We start from the raw sequence: 19415 nt of genomic DNA on the forward strand, positions 1-19415 counted from the left end.
TTCTTCCGGGTAGCAGCCCAGGGCCAGGGCTCATGGCTGGGGCTGGGTTTCAGCCTCCACCCCCCCTCCCTTGTGCTCCTTTTGTAGTGCACAGACTTCCCAGCCCTTCCAGTGGCCCTGGGCTTGCAGCACAATTTATAGAACTAAACAGACTGGTTGGCGCAGTCCCAGCTACTGTGTGGCCTTAAACGAAGTGCTTGGAACCTCCAATTCCCAGTGTGAACTCCCAACGTGTTGCAGAGATGCAGTGAGATATAACTATGTTCAGCCCTTAGTGCAGCGCCCGGGTATGCTGCGCTCTCCATTGGCGCTGTGATTCTTATTACTTGCTGGGGTTTGGTTATGGCATTGCATTTTTTAAAATTATTAACTTATTTATTTATTTGGCTGTGCTGTGCCTAAGTTGCAGCACATGGGATCTTTTTTATGTTTGCGGCACACGAATTCTTAGTTGCGGCATGTGGAATCTGGTTCTCTGACCAGGGATCGAACCTGGGCCCCCTGCATTGGCCACGTGGAGTCTTAGCCACCAGACCACTGGAGAAGTCCCCAGTGATACTGTATTTATCTTTGTGTGTTGGTTTTAAGTTCTCAAGTAGATAAGCTTTCTTTTTTTTCCTCTGTGTGGCTTGTGGGATCATAGTTCCCCACCAGAGATCGAACCCAGGCTCCAGCAGTGAGAGTGCGGAATCCTAACCACTGGACCGTCAGGGAATTTCCAATAAGCATTTATTGATAACCATTGTGTATAGAGAAGGTGTCTTTGGCTCCAATGTCCTGTGGTTCTGCTTACTGGATTTCATTATTTTTGTGCCATTTTAGATGTAAGGGTTCCTTGTCCGGCAGGGGAAAGACGGGAGTAGACATGGAAAGGACCCAGCGTTCATTCAGTGTCTAATCTGTGGGGTTCTTTATATTATATGCCTCCTGATCTCTGTAACAAGTGAGGAATTGAGGCTGAAGGTGGGCAGTTCACTTAGAGTCACACACAGCTAGAAAAAGAGAAGCCGAGAGCAGACACATTTTATTTGTCCTTCTCCACCTTTCCTGGGGTTTATAAGGAGAAACCTGGGTTCTCTCCATCTAATAAGTATTTATGTAATTTTTCTCTAGAGTAGAAATTTCACTTTCATCTGTGGCACTGATTAGAGAGAGCAACATTTAAGCAAGTTTATCTTTTTTTTTTTCCTTTTTAATTTTAAGCAGATCTTTTTCTTTCAGGTAGCAGTAGCTGATGTGCAGTTTGGCCCCATGAGATTTCATCCAGATCAACTCCAGGTAATAATGCACAGCGCTATAATCCTCACCTTAATTGTCTCTAAAAATGGGGAGGGAAAGGATACACACTGAAAGTAATCTTCTCTTTCAGATAAAATATTAGATCCATGTTAAATTCCCTGAACTTAATAGCAGTACTACAGTTATATCAGGGAATATTTTTTTCTTAGAAATACAGATGAATTTATTCTGTATTTATTCTGTATGAATCATCTGTATTTACAGATGAACAAATGTCTGCAACCTACTTTAAAAATTAAAAGGTTCAGCAAAATAATAATAATAATAATAATTGTGTGTGTGTGTGGAGAGAGAGCAAAGGTGTAAAAATGTTACCAATTCATGAAATTAGAAGAGAGGCATTCATTGTCATTCATAACTTCCTGTAGGTTTGAAATTTTCTAAAATAGAGTAAAAGCGTAGTCTGTGCAAGGGTACTGAATCAGCTCCAGCAGAGAGAAACTATCTGCAAATTTTCTAGTCCAAAATCTTAAACAAAATAACCAACTGAAATTAAGCTCCAGAGTGACCAGATGCCCCAGGTACACACACTGTTAGAATTTGTTAACACGTGAAAAGCACTGGCGGAAATTTGCTGTTTGCTTCTGCTGTATTTGTGCACCCCAGTAAGCTTAGAGGAACCCAGTCCTCAGGAACAGAGTTTCTGTCAGCTTCACAGTCTCTTCCCCTCAGGCCGGCCAGCCTGGGTGTGAAGGGGGATGGGGCGGCACGCCCTACCAGGTTGGCACAGGCACCTGGCCGCACAGGGCAGAGGCAGCCACAGGCCTCACCTGCCCGGGCCGGGCACAGGGGCGCCAGCTGGCTCTTGCACCTGGAGCTATTCCCGTGTCACTAAATGAGCAGGTTTGAAAGTGTCACATTTTGGTCTGCTTTGATCTCCTCTCTTACAATCAAAGTAATTTTTTTAAACTTGGAGGAATTAAGAAGTCTTGAGTCAGATTATTTAATACTTTAAATATTATTTAAAGTATTAAGTATTTTAAGAGCTTGACTGAAATATTGGCATTTACCATCCAAGGACTTAACCTAGTAAACTTCCTGTTAACTAAAATTTGTGTTTTGGTTGATTTGGTTTTAAGATGAAATACTTAAGTTTTTGTTGAATTCTTCCAGTGGGCTTATTAGCAAAAGAAATAAGCATTTGACCCATGCTCTGACTTCCACACTCAGAACAGTTAGAATAGCTCTTGTTTCAGGGAGCTGAGCAGTAACATTGCTGAGTTACATGGAGGAAAAGGATTTACTCAACAGATTGTAATGCTTACATATGTATACTTGCCTTGAAAACACTTGGGAGTTTTCTATGGGCTTCTAAGACATGACAGTTCTAACAGCATCTTTTTTTCTTTATTTTAAAAAGAAGTGTTCATGCTTTTTTGATTCAGGTACTTTTAGTGTTTACCAAAGAAGATAACCAGTGTAATGGATTCTGCAGGGCGTGTGAAAAAGCAGGGTTTATGTGTACAGTTACCAAGGAGGCTCAGACTGCCCTCGCCTGTTTCTTGGACAAACACCATGACATCATCATTATAGACCACAGAAATTCCCGACATCTGGATGCTGAGGCGCTGTGCAGGTGAGCCTGAGAAGTGGGCCTCGAGAGTCCTGTGGCATTTGTGACAATAAATGCAGTCCTGAAATACATTCAGTTGAATTCAGTGTCTTTTAAGTTGCCTTCCATGCATGTAAAATGAACAAGACGTTAGACTATATTATCGGGCTTCCCTGGTGGCTGATCAGTTCAGTTCAGTCGCTCAATTGTGTCTGACTCTTTGTGACCCCATGAATCACAGCACGTCAGGCCTCCCTGTCCATCACCAACTCCCAGAGTTCACTCAGACTCACGTCCATCGAGTCCGTGATGCCATCCAGCCATCTCATCCTCTGTTGTCCCCTTCTCCTCCTGCCCCCAATCCCTCCCAGCATCAGAGTCTTTTCCAAGAATTCTTCACATGAGGTGGCCAAAGTACTGGAGTTTCAGCTTTAGCATCATTCCTTCCAAAGAAATCCCAGGACTGATCTCCTTTAGGATGGACTGGTTGGATCTCCTTGCAGTCCAAGGGACTCTCAAGAGTCTTCTCCAACACCACGGTTCAAAAGCATCAATTCTTCAGCGCTCAGCCTTTTTCACAGTCCAACTCTCACATCCATATATGACCACTGGGAAAACCATAGCCTTGACTAGACGGACCTTAGTCGGCAAAGTAATATCTCTGCTTTTGAATATGCTATCTAGGTTGGTCATAACTTTTCTTTTCTTTCTGGTGGCTGATACGGTAAAGAATTCGTCTGCAGTGCGGTAGAGCTGTGTTTGATTCCTGGGTTGGGAAGAGCCCCTGGAGAAGGAAATGGCAACCCACTCTAGTATTTTTGCCTGGGAAATCCCATGGTCAGAGAAGCCTGGTGGGCTGCAGTCCATGGGGTCACAAAGAGTCAGACACGACTAAGCAACTAACACTTTCACTTTAGAATATTATTACTTTTAGGAGTGGTCTTTATCTCTTCTGTTTCATTTTGCTTTGCTTAAAGCAGTAAGAAAATATGAATGTGAACTGTTAAGGGTTAAGATGAAATCCCGTATGTCATTAACCACAACTGTCACCTGCATAGGACTGCAACAAGAGTTATTGTCATTTTCTAGATGTTTTAAAAGTTACAACACATTTGAACATTGTCTGCCAATCTTAGGCAAATGTCCCTTGTTTTTAATACTTGCAGAAAATCAATATCATGAGAATTTGTGAGGCAGACATAAATCTAAGAAAGTTGCTTTCTCAAGAAAAGTGATTTGTTGCTTATGGAAGCAAAGCAAAAGTGAAATAGCAGTTTTATTTAAAAGGAAGCTTTACTTGGGGGAAGACAAATCGTAATTTGAATATAATGTAAAGTTTTATAACGTGTTAATTTTCCAGTTCCAATTCAGTCACTCAGTTGTGTCCAACTCTGCGACCCCATGGATTGCAGCATGCCAGGCTTCCCTGCCCATCACCAACTCCCGGAGCTTACTCAAACTCATGTCCGTTGAGTCGGTGATGCCATCCAACCATCTCATCCTCTGTCGTCCCCTTCTCCTCTGGCCCTCAATCTTTCCCAGCATCAGGGTCTTTTCCAATGAGTCAGCTCTTCGCATCAGGTGCCCAAAGTATTGGAGTTTCAGCTTCAACATCAGTCCTTCCAATGAATATTCAGGACTGATTTCCTTTAGGATGGACTGGTTTGATCTCCTTGCAGTCCAAGGGACTCTGAAGAGTCTTCTCCAACACCACGGTTCAAAAGCATCAATTCTTCTGCGTTCAGCTTTATTTATAGTCCAACTGTCACATCCATACATAACCACTGGAAAAACCATAGCCTTGACTAGTCGGACCTTTATTGGCAAAGTAATGTCTCTGCTTTTTAATATGCTGTCTAGGTTGGTCATAACTTTCCTTCCAAGGAGTAAGCATCTTTTAATTTCATGGCTGTAATCACCATCTGCAGTGATTTTGGAGCCGAAAAAAATAAAGTCTGACACTGTTTCCCCTGTTTCCCCATCTATTTGCCATGAAGTGATGGGGCTGGGTGTTAATTTTAGGGATGTTTAAATCTTGTTTTTTAAGAGCTAGAAAAGATTAAAAGCTAAATATGAATGTAACGATTTAAAAACTGAGCTGACAAGAAATTGACATCCCATCAGAAGGCTGTTTATAGGTACATGGTGACTTCTGTGTACTTGAGAATTCACCTGTCAGGTGGTCAGACAAGGTGGCTTTCGCGCTGGTGTGATCCACGTCTGTTCAGACTTGCCCCCGGCCTTGGTCTCAGGCCTGCTGTGCTGCCTGCCTCCCTTTCCTGTTACTGTCGGGTTGATGACAGTTAGCCATTGTCCCTGGAGCCAGGTCTGTTGGACGTGCCATCTGGCAGTGCCCCCGTGAGGGCTGCGGAGGTGTGGAGGGAGTCCTGACCCCGGGGCCTAGCCTCTGGCCTCAGGTCACTTTACATCTTCTCTGAGGATGTGTTTTCTCAGCTGTAAATCTGGAACGTTTGGTTTCCAAGATCCTTTCTCTCTCCAACATTTGATGGATGGCATTCAGAGGAAGGGAAGAAAATGTCTCAGCTACATTGTGCTTATAGTCTTGACGCAGTGCTGCGAGGCAGGAGAGATGTCTGAAGAGGGCCAGAGAGCCCAGATAGAAGAGGTGAGAGGGATGAGGCGCTGAGGAAACCCCGGCTGACTTCACAGTCTCATCCAAGTCCAGACCTGGCCATAGATGTGTGCAGAACCGTGACCTTCGCACTTGCAAACATGGCCTTGCTAGACCATCCAGGGCTCTAAGGGAAAGATTAAATGGTGGTAGTTATGTTCTGCTTTTTTTTTTTTTTAACTTTTTATTTCCTATGGGGGTATAGCTGTTTAACAGTATTGTGATAGTTTCAGGTACATAGCAGAGCAACTCAGCCATATGTATGCATGTGTCCGTTCTCCCTGAAACTCCCCTCCCATCCAGGCTGCCACATAACATTGAGCAGAGTTCCTTGTGCTGTACACTAGGACCTTGTTGGTTATCCACTTTATTTATTTATTTATTTTGGTTATTCACTTTAAATATATGCTCTACTTTTTTTTTTTTTTACTGTGGAATGCAAAAATAGGAGGTCAAGAAACACCTGGAGTAACTGGCAAATTTGGCCTTGGGGTACAGAATTAAGCAGGGCAAAGGGTAACACAGTTTTGCCAAGAGAATGCACTGGTCATAGCAAACACCCTCTTCCAGCAGCACAAGAGAAGACTCTACACATGGACATCACCAGATGGTCAACACCAAAATCAGATTGATTATATTCTATGCAGCCAAAGATGGAGAAGCTCTATACAGTAAGCAAAAACAAGACCAGGAGCTCACTGTGGCTCACATCATGACTCCTTATTGCCAAATTCAGACTTAAATTGAAGAAAGTAGGGAAAACCACTAGACCGTTCAGGTATGACCTAAATCAAATCCCTTACCATTATACAGTGAAAGTGACAAATAGATTCAAGGGATTAGATCTGATAGAGTGCCTGAAGAACTATGGACCGAGGTTCATGACACTGTATAGGAGACAGAGATCAAGACCATCCCCAAGAAAAAGAATTGGAAGAAAGCAAAATGGTTGTCTGAGGAAGCCTTAAAAATAGCTGTGAGAAGAGGAGAAGCGAAAAGTAAAGGAGAAAAGGAAAGATACAACCATCTGAATGCAGAGTTCCAAAGAAGAGCAAGGAGAGATAAGAAAGCCTTCCTCAGATCAATGCAAAGAAATAGAAGAAAACAATAGAATGAGAAAGACTAGAAATCTCTTCAAGAAAATTAGAGATACCAAGGGAACATTTCATGCAAAGATGGGCGCACAGTAAAGGACAGAAATGGTATGGACCTAACAGAAGCAGAAGGTATTAAGAAGAGGTGGCAAAAATAGACAGAAGAACTATATAAAAAAGATCTTCATGACCAGATAAACACAATGGTATGATCGTTCACCTAGAGCCAGACATCCTGGAATGCGAAGTCAAGGGGGCCTTAGGAAGCATCACTATGAACAAAGTTAGTGGAGGTGATGGAATTCCAGTTGAGCTGTTTCAAATCCTAAAAGATGATGCTGTGAAAGTGCTGCACTCAATATGCCAGCAAATTTGGAAAACTCAGCAGTGGCCACAGGACTGGAAAAGGTCAGTTTTCATTCCAATTCCAAAGAAAGGCAATGCCAAAGAATGCTCAAACTACTGCACAGTTGCACTCATCTCATATGCTAGTAATGCTCAAAATTCTCCAAGCCAGGTTTCAACAGTGTGTGAACTGTGAACTTCCAGATGTTCAAGCTGGTTTTAGAAAAGGCAGAGGAACCAGAGATTAAATTTCCAACATCCGTTGGATCATCGAAAAAGCAAGAGAGTTCCAGAAAAATATCTATTTCTGCTTTATTGACTATGCCAAAGCCTTTGACTGTGGATCACAACAAACTGCAAAATTCTTTAAGAGATGGGAATACCAGACCACTTGACCTGCCTCCTGAGAAATCTGTATGCAAGTCAGGAAGCAACAGTTAGAACTGGACATGGAGCAGCAGACTGGTACCAAATCGGGAAAGGAGGATGTCAAGGCTGTATATTGTCACCCTGCTTATTTAACATATATGCAGTTCAGTTCAGTCGCTCAGTCGTGTCCGACTCTTTGCGACCCCATGAATCGCAGCACGCCAGGCCTCCCTATCCATCACCAATTCCCGGAGTTCACTCAGACTCGCGTCCATCGAGTCAGTGATGCCATCCAGCCATCTCATCCTCTGTCGTCCCCTTCTCCTCCTGCCCCCAATCCCTCCCAGCATCAGAGTCTTTTCCAATGAGTCAACTCTTCGCATGAGATGGCCAAAGTACTGGAGTTTCAGCTTTAGCATCATTCCTTCCAAAGAACACCCAGGGCTGATCTCCTTCAGAATGGACTGGTTGGATCTCCTTGCAGTCCAAGGGACTCTCAAGAGTCTTCTCCAACACCACAGTTCAAAAGCATCAATTCTTCAGCGCTCAGCCTTCTTCACAGTCCAACTCTCACATCCATACATGACCACAGGAAAAACCATAGCCTTGACAAGATGGACCTTAGTCGGCAAAGTAATGTCTCTGCTTTTGAATATGCTATCTAGGTTGGTCATAACTTTCCTTCCAAGGAGTAAGCGTCTTTTAATTTCATGGCTGCAGTCACCATCTGCAGTGATTTTGGAGCCCCCCAAAATAAAGTCTGACACTGTTTCCACTGTTTCCCCATCTATTTTCCATGAAGTGATGGGACCGGATGCCATGATCTTCGTTTTCTGAATGTTGAGTTTTAGGTCAACTTTTTCACTCTCCTCTTTCACTTTCATCAAGAGGCTTTTTAGCTCCTCTTCACTTTCTGCCATAAGGATGGTGTCATCTGCATATCTGAGATTATTGATATTTCTCCCGGCAATCTTGATTCCAGCTTGTGTTTCTTCCAATCCAGCGTTTCTCATGATGTACTCTGCATATAAGTTAAATAAGCAGGGTGATAATATACAGCCTTGAAGTATTCCTTTTGCTATTTGGAACCAGTCTGTTGTTGTTCCATGTCCAGTTCTAGCTGTTGCTTCCTGACCTGCATACAGATTTCTCAAGAGGCAGGTCAGGTGGTCTGGTATTCCCATCTCTTTCAGAACTTTCCACAGTTTATTGCATAAACTATATGCAGAGTACATCATAAGAAACATTGGGCTGGAAGAAACACAAGCTGGAATCAAGATTGCCGGGAGAAATATCAATAACATCAGATATGCAGATGACACCACCCTTATGGCAGAAAGTGATGAACTAAAGAGCTTCTTATTGAAAGTGAAAGAGGAGAGTGAAAAAGTTGGCTTAAAACTCAACATTCAGAAAATTAAGATCATGGTCTCTAGTCCTATCACTTGATGGCAAATAGATGGGGAAACAGTGGCAGACTTTATATTTTTTGGCTCCTAAATCGCTGCAGATGGTAACTGCAGCCATGAAATTAAAAGATACTTGTTTCTTGGAAGAAAAGTTATAATCAATCTAGACAGCATATTAAAAAGTAGAAACATTACTTTGACAACAAAGGTCCGTCTAGTCAAGGCTATGGTTTTTCCAGTGGTCATGTATGGATGTGAGAGTTGGACTATAAAGATAGTTGAGCGCCGAAGAATTGATGCTTCTGAACTGTGGTGTTGGAGAAGACTCTTGAGAGTCCTTGGACTGCAAGGAGATCCAACCAGTCCATCCTAAAGGAGATCAGTCCTGGGTGTTCATTGGAAGGACTGATGTTGAAGCTGAAACTCCAATACTTTGGGCACCTGATGCAAAGAGCTGACTCATTGGAAAAGACCCTGATGCTGGGAAAGATTGAGGGCAGGGGAGAAGGGGACAACAGAGGATGAGATGGTTGGATGGCATCACCGACTCAATGGACCTGAGTTTGAGTAAGCTCCGGGAGTTGGTGATGGGCAGGGAAGCCTGGCATGCTGCAGCCCACGGGGTTGCAAAGAGTCGGACACGACTGGGCAACTGAACTGAACTGAAAAATACATATAAGGCTTCCCTCGTAAAGAATCTGCCTGCCAGTGGAGGATGCACAGGTTCCAAATCCCTGGGAGTCAGTAAGATCCCCCGGAGGAGATGACAACCCACTTCAGTTTCTTGCCTGGGAAATCCCATGGACAGAGGAGTCGGGTGGGCTACAGTCCATGGGGTCACAGAAGAGTTGGACACAACTTAGTGAATAAATAACAACAAATACATATAACATGCAATTATGCCCGCTTTTTTAGGTGGGAAAATGTTATATTTTTACATATTTCGGGAATGGAATCTTCCTGACCCAGGGATTGAACCTGGGTCTCTCACTTTTCACGCAGATTCTTTACCATCTGAGCCACCAGGGAAGCCCTCTGAACAAATCGGGTAACTTACTCAGCAAATTTTTATTGATATATAAATGTCCAGCTTTACAGTTGCTTGGGTTGCTTCTTATGTGGTTTTAGAGACATACAGACTGTCATGTGTGCATGTCCTCGCCAAGTCCCCACCACCATCTGCCCAGCCTCTCCTGGGGCTTAGGGGTCCCAAGGGGCAGTCCTGGGTTTCAGGAGTTCTCCTCCATGTTGCGCCCAGCTTTGTCCATATTTGGCCCGGGGGTTACTAGAACAGTTCTAATCCCTTTCCCCCACTTTCCAACATCTGAGGGCAGGGATGGTCTTTTCGGGGTGGACACATCCTCACTGCTGTCACAAAGTGTGGTCTCATAGTCCAGTCCCAGAAAGAGGGTCTCTTCTCTGTACCTTCCTCCAGTCAGGAGCTCTTGTCAGCCTGGCTCCAGAACTGGAAAGCCCACAGGTTTGGGAGGACGAGTGTGGAGCAAGCAGAGTAGTGCTCCCCCCTGTGTTGGCTGGAGAGCTGACCTCTGCACATGCACCCCAGTCACGTTCCCTTCCTGATGGCTGTGTCACAGCCCTGTCGAGAATCCGGAGTCTCTCTCACTAGCTGTTTTCTACCACGTCAGATTTGTCTTGTTGGCTGAGGATTTACAAGGGGGAGGGACCCTTGTGCCATTTGTAAGGAGTTTCTAGAGGTAAGAGTGGACCTTGATTTATCTTGCTGGTCAGTTTCATCTCCATTCTGGCCCTTACCTGGTTTATATCTCTTGAGATCATCCCTTTAAGGGGGCCTGCCCACTTTGGACTGTCCCTTCAAGGACACTCTCCAGGATCTCCCTCCTGCCTGCTTGACTGTCCCTTCAAGGACTCTACCCAGGATCTCCCTCCTGAACCTGCTTTCCACTTCCACGTCTCACAAGACCTTAGCCCTGGCGGAGCTCTGTCTGTCCCTTCATCTTTCTTCTGGGACACCTGATCAGCACCCCTGAGTAGGGTTTTTCATCAGTTGCTGACTTTTCTCAGCAGTCGTGGCTGCCACCTGGAGAGTGAAGTAGGAGATGGACAGGGCCGAGGCCAGCCAGTCTGCTGAGGCCAGGGCCCCCTCCCAACTTCCCATGGCGACAAAAGCTGACCACGGCCATTAGCAAACCAAGATAAGATGACAGATGTGTCGGAAGTCGGGAGACAGAGAAGGACAGGCTCCCTGCCAAGTCTCTTATGCTGTGGGGACTAGTAGAGGAGCCTGTTCTGGGAATGTCTTCTACAGCTGAAATCCCAGGCCCTAGAGGAAGGAAGAGGGAAGAAGCTAGCTTCACTCCAGCTGCGTACCTCTGAGCCTGCTGCTGGAGCCACACCAACCAGAGCCGAGCACCACCACTTCTGTGACTCACTTTCTACATCCACTGGAAACACAGGACAGGGAGCAGAGGGAGGCAGACAAAGATATGGTTTTTCTTGCCGTGTTTAAGAAGGCTGGAGGCGTGAGGAGCCTGGCGTCAGTCCTTCACCTACTGCGGTATCAAGGCAGTGAACTGCATTAATTCTCCGTTTAGAGAAGGGGAGAGCGAGCAGGCCAGGAGGCCGCTCTGTGTAGCAGACCCGTGCACACCTGCTGGCGGCGTGCTCTGAGCACGAACTTGCTCCTGTTGACTGCTCTGCAGGCCCAGACCTAAGAGAAGGATGGCTGCTAACGCCCAGGCAGTCGTCTCTGACCCTCCCTGCTACAGACACGCTGCCTGGTTGATGACGCTCCAGTTCAAGAACAAAGATGGGGCCCTGTAAAAAGCTGCCAAGTAATGGAGGGGGAAGGAACGGCCTTAAAGACTAAGAAAATTCTTTTCTATAAGCAGCTGAAGGGACTTCCCTGGTGGTCCAGTGGCTAAGACTTTGTGCTCCTAATGCAGGGGGCCCAGGTTCCATCCCTGGTCAGGGTACTAGATCCCACATGCTGCAACGAAGAGCTTTCAGGCGACAGCTAAAGATGCAGCATGCCACAGCTGAGATCTAGCACAGCCAGATAATGAATATATTTTTAAAAGCTGCCAAAAAACCCCTCCGAAGAACCTTTTAGAAGACATACGCTTAGTGTCCTCAGAAGACATGAAGAAATACTCCTCTGTGCAGCAGGAGCAGGGCACCATAATGGAAGGGGAGATTTTTACGAAAGGAGATGGGGGAAATAAAGCACCACACAGAAACCCCACATACGTGGACAGATGTTCTGTGTTGAGTGTAGAAGCGAGACTGCACTCAGAGTGCTGGATGCTTTCATAACCATCTCTGCACTTACCATGGTTTGAAGATCATCCTTTATTTACTACTGTAAATTCCATTCTTGTCCATGTGAACCCCATTCCCCGTGGCAGAGGGAACAGTGTCAAAGTACATATGATGGACTTGGGCTTTTGTAAACTTTAACTCATGGAAAGGCTTTGCTGTGCTCTTAGAGTAAGCCTCCAGCTTGTGGCCTTCTCTAGTTTCGTGTCAAGCCCATCCTCAGAACTATTTGTAGTTCCCTGGTGCATCTTGACACTGGCAGTTGCCTGCCCCACTCCCACCCCTCCATATCCAGTTCTACTCTTTTCTTCTTTTGGCTGTCCCATGGGGCATGTAAGATCTTAGTTCCCTGACCAGGGATCGAACCAACGCCCCCTGCAGTGAAAGCACAGAATCTTAATCACTGGACCACCAGTGCAGTCCCTACTCTTTTCTTAATAGTAGAATTTCTAGTATTTCTGGGAAGACAGCCACCTAGAACATACACTGTGCCCCCTAGCTTTTCTTGCCGCTGGGCAATGGGCACGTCACGTGCATTTTCTGGAAAGTGTCCCTGAAGGGAGAAGGCACGCCTTTCTTAACTGTTCTCTAGATTATGGCTAGAGCTCGGCACCTGTCTTGGATTATGGGAAGAAACCAAGACAGGAGAAGCCAGGTTCCTGATGTTGCAAAGTGCTGTAGCAGCGTGGATTCCCTGCCTCTGCATGTCTTTGACGTGGGAGCTGAGTCTTGTTGAGAATGTTCTGCTGTGCACAGCTGAGTCAGACACAAGCGTCACACCAGGGAGCCTGGTTCTGGGGGCTTCCCAGTGTGCTTGCGCAGCCTGCAGAATGCTGTGGACTCAGGCCCCATCTTTTCTCCTGACTTTGAAGTCTTCCTTCCTTACATCTGGGGGCACATCTTGATGGTGCCATGTCATTTCTATCTTGGTTTTCATGAATTCTAAGGTAAAGAGTCTTAGCTTTCAATCTAGGTTCCTGGCATTCCTATTTCCTGGCCAGTTCTTCTTTCTTATGGACTGTAAAAAGCCTAGAATACACTCCTACCTTTTTTTAAATTTATTTTTTAATGGAAAGATAGTTGTTTTACAGAATTTTGTTGTTTTTTGTCAAGCATCAGCATGAGTCAGCCATAGGTATAAACATGTCCCCTCCCTCTTGAACCTCCCTCCCATCTCCCTCCCCATCCCACCACTCTAGGTTGATACAGAGCCCCTGCTTGAGTTCTCTGAGACACACAGCAAATTCCCATTGGCTATCTATTTTACATATGGTAATGTAAGTTTTCATATTACTCTCTCTCTACATCTCATCCTCTCTTCCTTCTCCCCATGTCCATAAGTGTTCTCTGTTTCTCCACTGCTGCCTTGCAAATAAATTCATCAGTACCGTCTTTCTAGATTGCATATATATGTGTTAGTATACAATCTTTCTCTTTCTCTTTCTGACTTACTTCACTCTGTATAATAGGCTCTAGGTTCATCCTCCTCATTAGAATTGACTCAGTTGTGTTCCTTTTTATGGCTGAGTAACATTCCATTGTATATATGTTCTACGACTTCTTATCCATTCATCTGTTGATGGGTATCTAGGTTGCTTCTGTGTTCTAGCTATTGTAAGTAGTGCTGCAGTGAATAATGGGATACATGTGTCTTTTTCAGTTTTGGTTTCCTTGGGGTATATGCCTGGGAGTGGTATTGCTGGGTCATATGGTGTTTTTATTCCCAGTTTTTAAAGGAATCTCCATACCGTCTTCCCATAGTGGCTGTATCAATTTATATTCCCACCAACTGTGCAAGAGGGTTCCCTTTTCTCCACACGCTTTCCAGCATTTACTGTTTGTAGACTTTTTGTCGATGATCATTCTGACCAGTTTGAGGTGATACCTCATTATAGTTTTGATGTGCATCTCTCTGATAATGAGCGATGTTGAGCATCTTTTCCTGTGTTTGTTAGCCATCTGTATGTCTTTGGAGAAATGTCTGTTTAGGTCTTTTCCCCAGCTTTTGATTGTTTTTTTTTTTTTTTTCTTGTATTGAGTTGTATGAGCTGCTTGTATATTTTGGAAATTAATCCTTTGTCAATCCTTTCATTTGCTATAGTTTTCTTCCATTCTGAGGGGTGTCTTTTCATCTTGTTTATCATTTCCTTTTCTTAAAAGCAAAAGCTTTTAAGTTTAACTAGGTCCCACTTGTTTTTATTTTCATTACTCTGGGAGCTGGGGTAAAGAATCTACCTGCAATGCAGGTGACCCCAGTTCGATTCCTGTGTTGGGAAGGTCTCCTGGAGAAGGGATAGGCTACACACACTCCAGTATTCTTGGGCTTCCTTGTGGCTCAGCTGGTAAAGAATCTGCCTGCAATTCAGGAGACCTAGGTTTGATCTCTGGTTTGGGAAGATCCCCTGGAGAAGGGAAAGGCTACCCACTCCAGTATTCTGGCCTGGGGAATTCCATGGACTGTAGAGTCTGTGGGGTCACAAAGAGTCAGACACAACTGAGCAGCTTTCAGTCTTTCAGGAGGTGGGTCATAGAGGATCTTGCTTTGATTTATGTCATCAAGTGTTCCGCCTATGTTTTCCTCTATGAGTTTTATAGTTTCTTACGTTTAGGTCTTTAATCTCTTGCGAGTTTATCTTTGTGTATGTGTTAGAAAGTGTTCTAATTTCATTCTTTTACACGTAGCTGTCCAGTTTTCCCAGCACCACTTATTGAAGATGCTATCTTTGCTCCATTGTATATTCTTGCCTTCTTTGTCAAAAATAAGGTACCTGTAGGTGTGTGGGTTTATTTCTGGGCTTTCTATCTTGTTCCATTGGTCTATATTTCTGTTTTGTGCCAGTACCATACTGTCTTGATGGCTGTAGCTTTGTAGTATAATCTGAAATCAGGAAGGTTGATTCCTCCAGCTCCATTCTTTTTTCTCAAAAAATTTTATAGGGATTGCATTGAATTTGTAGATTGCATTTGGTAGTATAGTCATTTTCACAATATTGATTCTTCCTACCCAGGAACATGGAGTATCTCTCCATCTGTTTATATCATCTTTGATTTCTTTCATTAGTGTCTTACAATTTTCTGTATACACTTCTTTTGTTTCCTTAGGTTTATTCCTAGATATTTTATTCTTTTTGTTGCATTGGTGAATGGGATTGATACCTTAATTTCTCTTTCTGATTTTTCATTGTTAGTATATAGGAATGCAAGTGATTTCTGTGGATTGATTTTGTATCCTGCAACTTTGCCAGATTCACTGATTAGCTCTAGTAGTTTTCTGATAGTATCTTCAGGGTTTTCTATGTATAATATAACGTCATCTGCAAACAGTGAGAGCTTTACTTCTTTTCCAATCTGGATTCCTTTTATTTATTTGTTTTCTCTGATTGCTGTAGTTAGGACTTCCAAAACTATGTTGAATAATAGTGGTGAGAGTGGACACCACCCCTGCCTTTTCATAGTGTTAGACCTCCTTTGGAGGGATGCACTTGTCTCTGGGAAACATGGTCTTTCCTTCCACTTTGACCTCAGCCCCATGTCCTTATCCCTGTGTCCTGACCTGCTTACTGAGGTCATCTGTGTGGTTGCCTACCTGCTCTGTTACCACTCAGATCTCTGTTTCTCCTGTAAAAAGTCATGAGCTGGTTTGAGGTGGCTGGTGGCATACTTCAGAGTTGCCATTTCTCCCACTAAATCTTCATGATATGATAGAAATAAAAACAGATGAACAACTAGAAATGTCCTAAGAAGCCATGGAACTACTGTTTGTGAATCCACATCTTTCACTCCCTGTTTAAGGTTAGTGCTGGGGTGAGTAGCAGCCAATAGGTTTGAAAAGTGGCTGGGGCCCGTCTGTGTGAGTGTCTGCCATGCCAGTTATGCTTCTGAGCTCACGCAGCCCTTTCTGTGGCTCCTGCTCCAGGAAGGTAAGCTCGGCTCTGTTCCAGGCAGGCAACCACGATGGGACTGGGGCCTGGTCAGCAGGCCCTGCAGTGACCTCCCTGGTAGAGCCATGCAAGAAGTGCCCTTTAAGTTGGTTCCCTCTGGAGATGCTAAGCAGAAGTGGAGGCTGTAGGACTTAGAGTGGACACTGGGAAAAGCAAAAATGTTGACAGAGAGTGTGTATGTGTTAGGAGCCGTGTGGCCCATGAGAGAGACTGGCTGTTCCCTGGAGGTGGAGAAGCGTCTCCATCCCTGAGCAGCTTCCCAACCCCAGAGCTACTCTGCATATACTGTTGGATTCTAAGCCTTGCTCCGCCTGAGCTCCAGAAGAAAACTTAGCCTCAGTACCCTGAGGCAGGGGTGAGCACAGGCAGGCCCATTCATCTGTGTTTTGTGTGTGCCTGCTCTCATGCTTCAGGGGCAGGATTGAGTACTTGTGACAGAGTCCATATGACATGAAAAGCCTAAAATACTTACTGTCTGGCCCTCTGCAGGAAAATTTTGCCCAAACTGAGGCATCCTTTGCATACGATGACGTGACTTTTCCCTCACACGTCTGGAATGGTTATGTTATGTGTCGTCCTTGGGACAGTGGAGAAATAGTCATGCCAGTCATTTTCTATATTCTGTGATTCAGAAGTGACAGAAGTGATTCTTGAACCAGCTGAACTGAAGTAAGGCAGTGAGTCTTGGCTCTTCTCTGTCCCATCGTGGACACATCCTCCAAGGGCCAGCTTGCTTCTGTCTTGACAGGGGGAGTCCAAATCTAGCCCCCTGCATACCCCTCCATCTGCAGTCACCCGCTGATGTGTGTCTCTTCCTTCCGGGCCAGGGGCCAAGTTCCTCCCCCTTCTTGTGGCCTGGCTCTTCTTCTCCAGAGAGTCCTGCTCTTTCCTGCAGTGTAGGGTGGGTCAAAGCCATCGCACATCTCAGTGGGAAGTTTATATTCTGCTCTTCTGTGTCATGTTTATCTCTGCCCTCTCTCATCTCTTGGCTGAATTTTCATTCCTCATGGCTTCCTTGGGAGCTGCTTCTCCAGAAGGGTTAAATTCAGTCCCTTTGGCAGCCTCTTCAGTCCCTTTGTTAAGTCATGTCCGACTCTGCAGCACCGTAGACTGCAGCACAGGCTTCCCCATGGACCCCATGAGCAGCCAGGCTTCCCTGTCCTTCACTATCTCCCAGGGTTTACTCAAACTCATGTCCGTTGCGTCAGGGATACCATGCAGCCACCTCATCCTCTCTCATCCCCTTCTCCTCCTGCCCTCCATCTTTCCCAGCATCAAGGTCCTTACCAATGAGCTGGCTCTTCGCATCAGGTGGCCAAAGCACTGGAACTTCAGCTTCATCATCAGTCCTTCCTGTGAATATTCAGACTTGATTTCCTTCAGGAGTGACTGGCTTGATCTCCTTACCATCCAAGGGCGGCCTCATACTCCTTGGGTAACTCAGTAGAGCAGTGTTTTCTACTTTTCTCTGTCAGTCTTCTGTTCTTAACTTTTCCTGTGAGGTTGATTCTCCTCATTCTGATGCATAAGAATACTTTGCATTTCTGAGTTTTAAATATTTATTGTTACTGTTTTGCCTGCATCCTGCTCGGGAGCCCTTCTCTGCACTGCTTAGAATGCAGTGGAGAAAAAAAAAGAAAAAAAAAAGAATGCAGTGGAGAGCTGGCCCTCAGGCTGCCTCACGCCCCCTGCAATGGTCGCCATCCGCTGGCTGGGATACATGTAGACCTGCATCGCCCTTTGACAGGAAGAGACGAGTGACCCTTCTCGTGTAAGGGGGATTCCCCAGGTAGGGAAAATTCTCCATCTGAAACAGCTCAGACCAGAACAAGAACAAATAGAAGGCATGTCATCAGAGCTGGCTGCTGTCTTCATGCTCCATAATTTTGAGAGTCACCACAGGCCACTGGTTAGCAGTTTGTCTCCTGAAGAAAGAAAGGTCAAGTTAGCCAAGAAGGTGACTCCAGAGTGTGGAGGGATCTTTCGCTTTCCCCCAACTTTAACTGTTCTACCAAAATTTAGGTTTAGGTGTATTTAGTTTTTAAAGAATTGGTTTAAATTTATTTTAAAACTTTTTTTTAAAGGTCTATCAGATCATCAAAACTCTCAGAAAACACAGTTATTATTGGTGTAGTACGCAGGTAAGATATTTTTCTTTTTTTGAAATTCAGATGTCAGTGTAATGTGTGTGCTTAACAGAGGCCTGAGTATCAGCTTGTGTCCTGTGATAGGCATCACCCTTTCTAGTTTGGCCTTTTCCTCTTTCTTATTTTCTTTCACTTTGGCAGTTAAATTCATGGCTGGAGTTTGTACTTTAACACTAGGTTTTGTGATTTTGGACTGTCTTTCACTTTAGAAAAGGGCCAACCAAGGGAGAATGCCATTCCTGAAGTATGAATGTTTTCCGGATTTATTTCTTAGGGACTTCTAACTCAAACTATCTATGAGAATTTACATTATACATAATTGGGGGAAACCTTATATTTCATTAAAATGGGAGGTAAGAAAAGAATGAAAATAATTTAGTCTAAATTAAAATTTTCACACATCACACAGCCACGTGCTCACGCCTGTGGTCTGGCTCTCAGTGTAATCTCTGTGCTTCAAGCAGTGATGTCTGGTGCCAAAAAGCCAGCGTGAAACTAAAACAGAAAATTGTTTTACCTTTGTACATTTGACTTGTACGTTAATCTAATTCATCTAAAACTATTCATTATATGCCAATGATAATATTATATAAATTAGTAAATACAGATGTGAGATGTAACTGATTAGAAAAAACTGTCTCTAACCATTTACTTGTTCTTTTAAAGAGTGGATAGAGAAGAGTCATGTGTAATGTCCCTCATTGCTGCTGGCTTCACAAGGGTATGTACTCACTTCTTTGTTATGCAAGTATAATTCACCATGACAGATTATTTTATCTCAGCTTTAGAGCCTGGCAATAGTTTTGAATTAATTTGAAAAAGAAAAATTGTCCTTATGCTGTGTTATAGTTTGATTTAATTTCATAATCTGGTAATCTGATAATCCACAATACTTTGCTTTCTCAGTTGCTCAAAACTATGCCTGCTAAATGCATCTAAACATAAAAAAAAATCTCCTTTAATGGCTGACTCATTAGTTAAAAGTTGTACCATAGGATGTGTTGTCAATAATGCTTACAGGCATACATGCAACCTTAAAGCCAATTCAAGGATTCTGGAAGTAAGACCTACCCAACATGGCTCCATTTCTTTCTACCCCTGGCTCTAATCTCTTGGTTTCTCTTAAGCCAAAAAGCTTAGGCCGGCTTTGGTCAGCTAGTTGCTAGTGATCCTTGGGAATCATGGTGGAGAGAGCTCACATAAGGCTGATCATTGGGCAGACTTGTAGCCCAAATACCAATGAGGTCATGGAGAAACCTCACCCCTTGATTCTGGCTGGAAGCACTACCAAGTATCTGGAAGAAGCAAATACGCATCCTCCCAGAGGGAA

General features: G+C 44.3%; 1 protein-coding gene across 4 annotated transcripts in view; it reads left to right on the top strand.

Annotated features, from left to right (window-relative positions):
* The window catches only part of PDE8A (phosphodiesterase 8A), a 144567-nt gene that overhangs the window by 74303 nt on the left and 50849 nt on the right, over positions 1-19415 (top strand). For all 4 annotated transcript variants that reach the window (XM_052659942.1, XM_052659943.1, XM_052659940.1 and 1 more), the window contains exons 2-5: positions 1222-1278; positions 2685-2875; positions 18023-18079; positions 18752-18806. In XM_052659942.1, coding sequence (XP_052515902.1) covers positions 1222-1278; positions 2685-2875; positions 18023-18079; positions 18752-18806 — 360 coding nt within the window. The remainder of the gene's footprint in view (positions 1-1221; positions 1279-2684; positions 2876-18022; positions 18080-18751; positions 18807-19415) is intronic.

This window comes from Budorcas taxicolor, chromosome 21 (assembly GCF_023091745.1).
Source record: "Budorcas taxicolor isolate Tak-1 chromosome 21, Takin1.1, whole genome shotgun sequence".
Classification (NCBI taxonomy): domain Eukaryota; kingdom Metazoa; phylum Chordata; class Mammalia; order Artiodactyla; family Bovidae; genus Budorcas; species Budorcas taxicolor.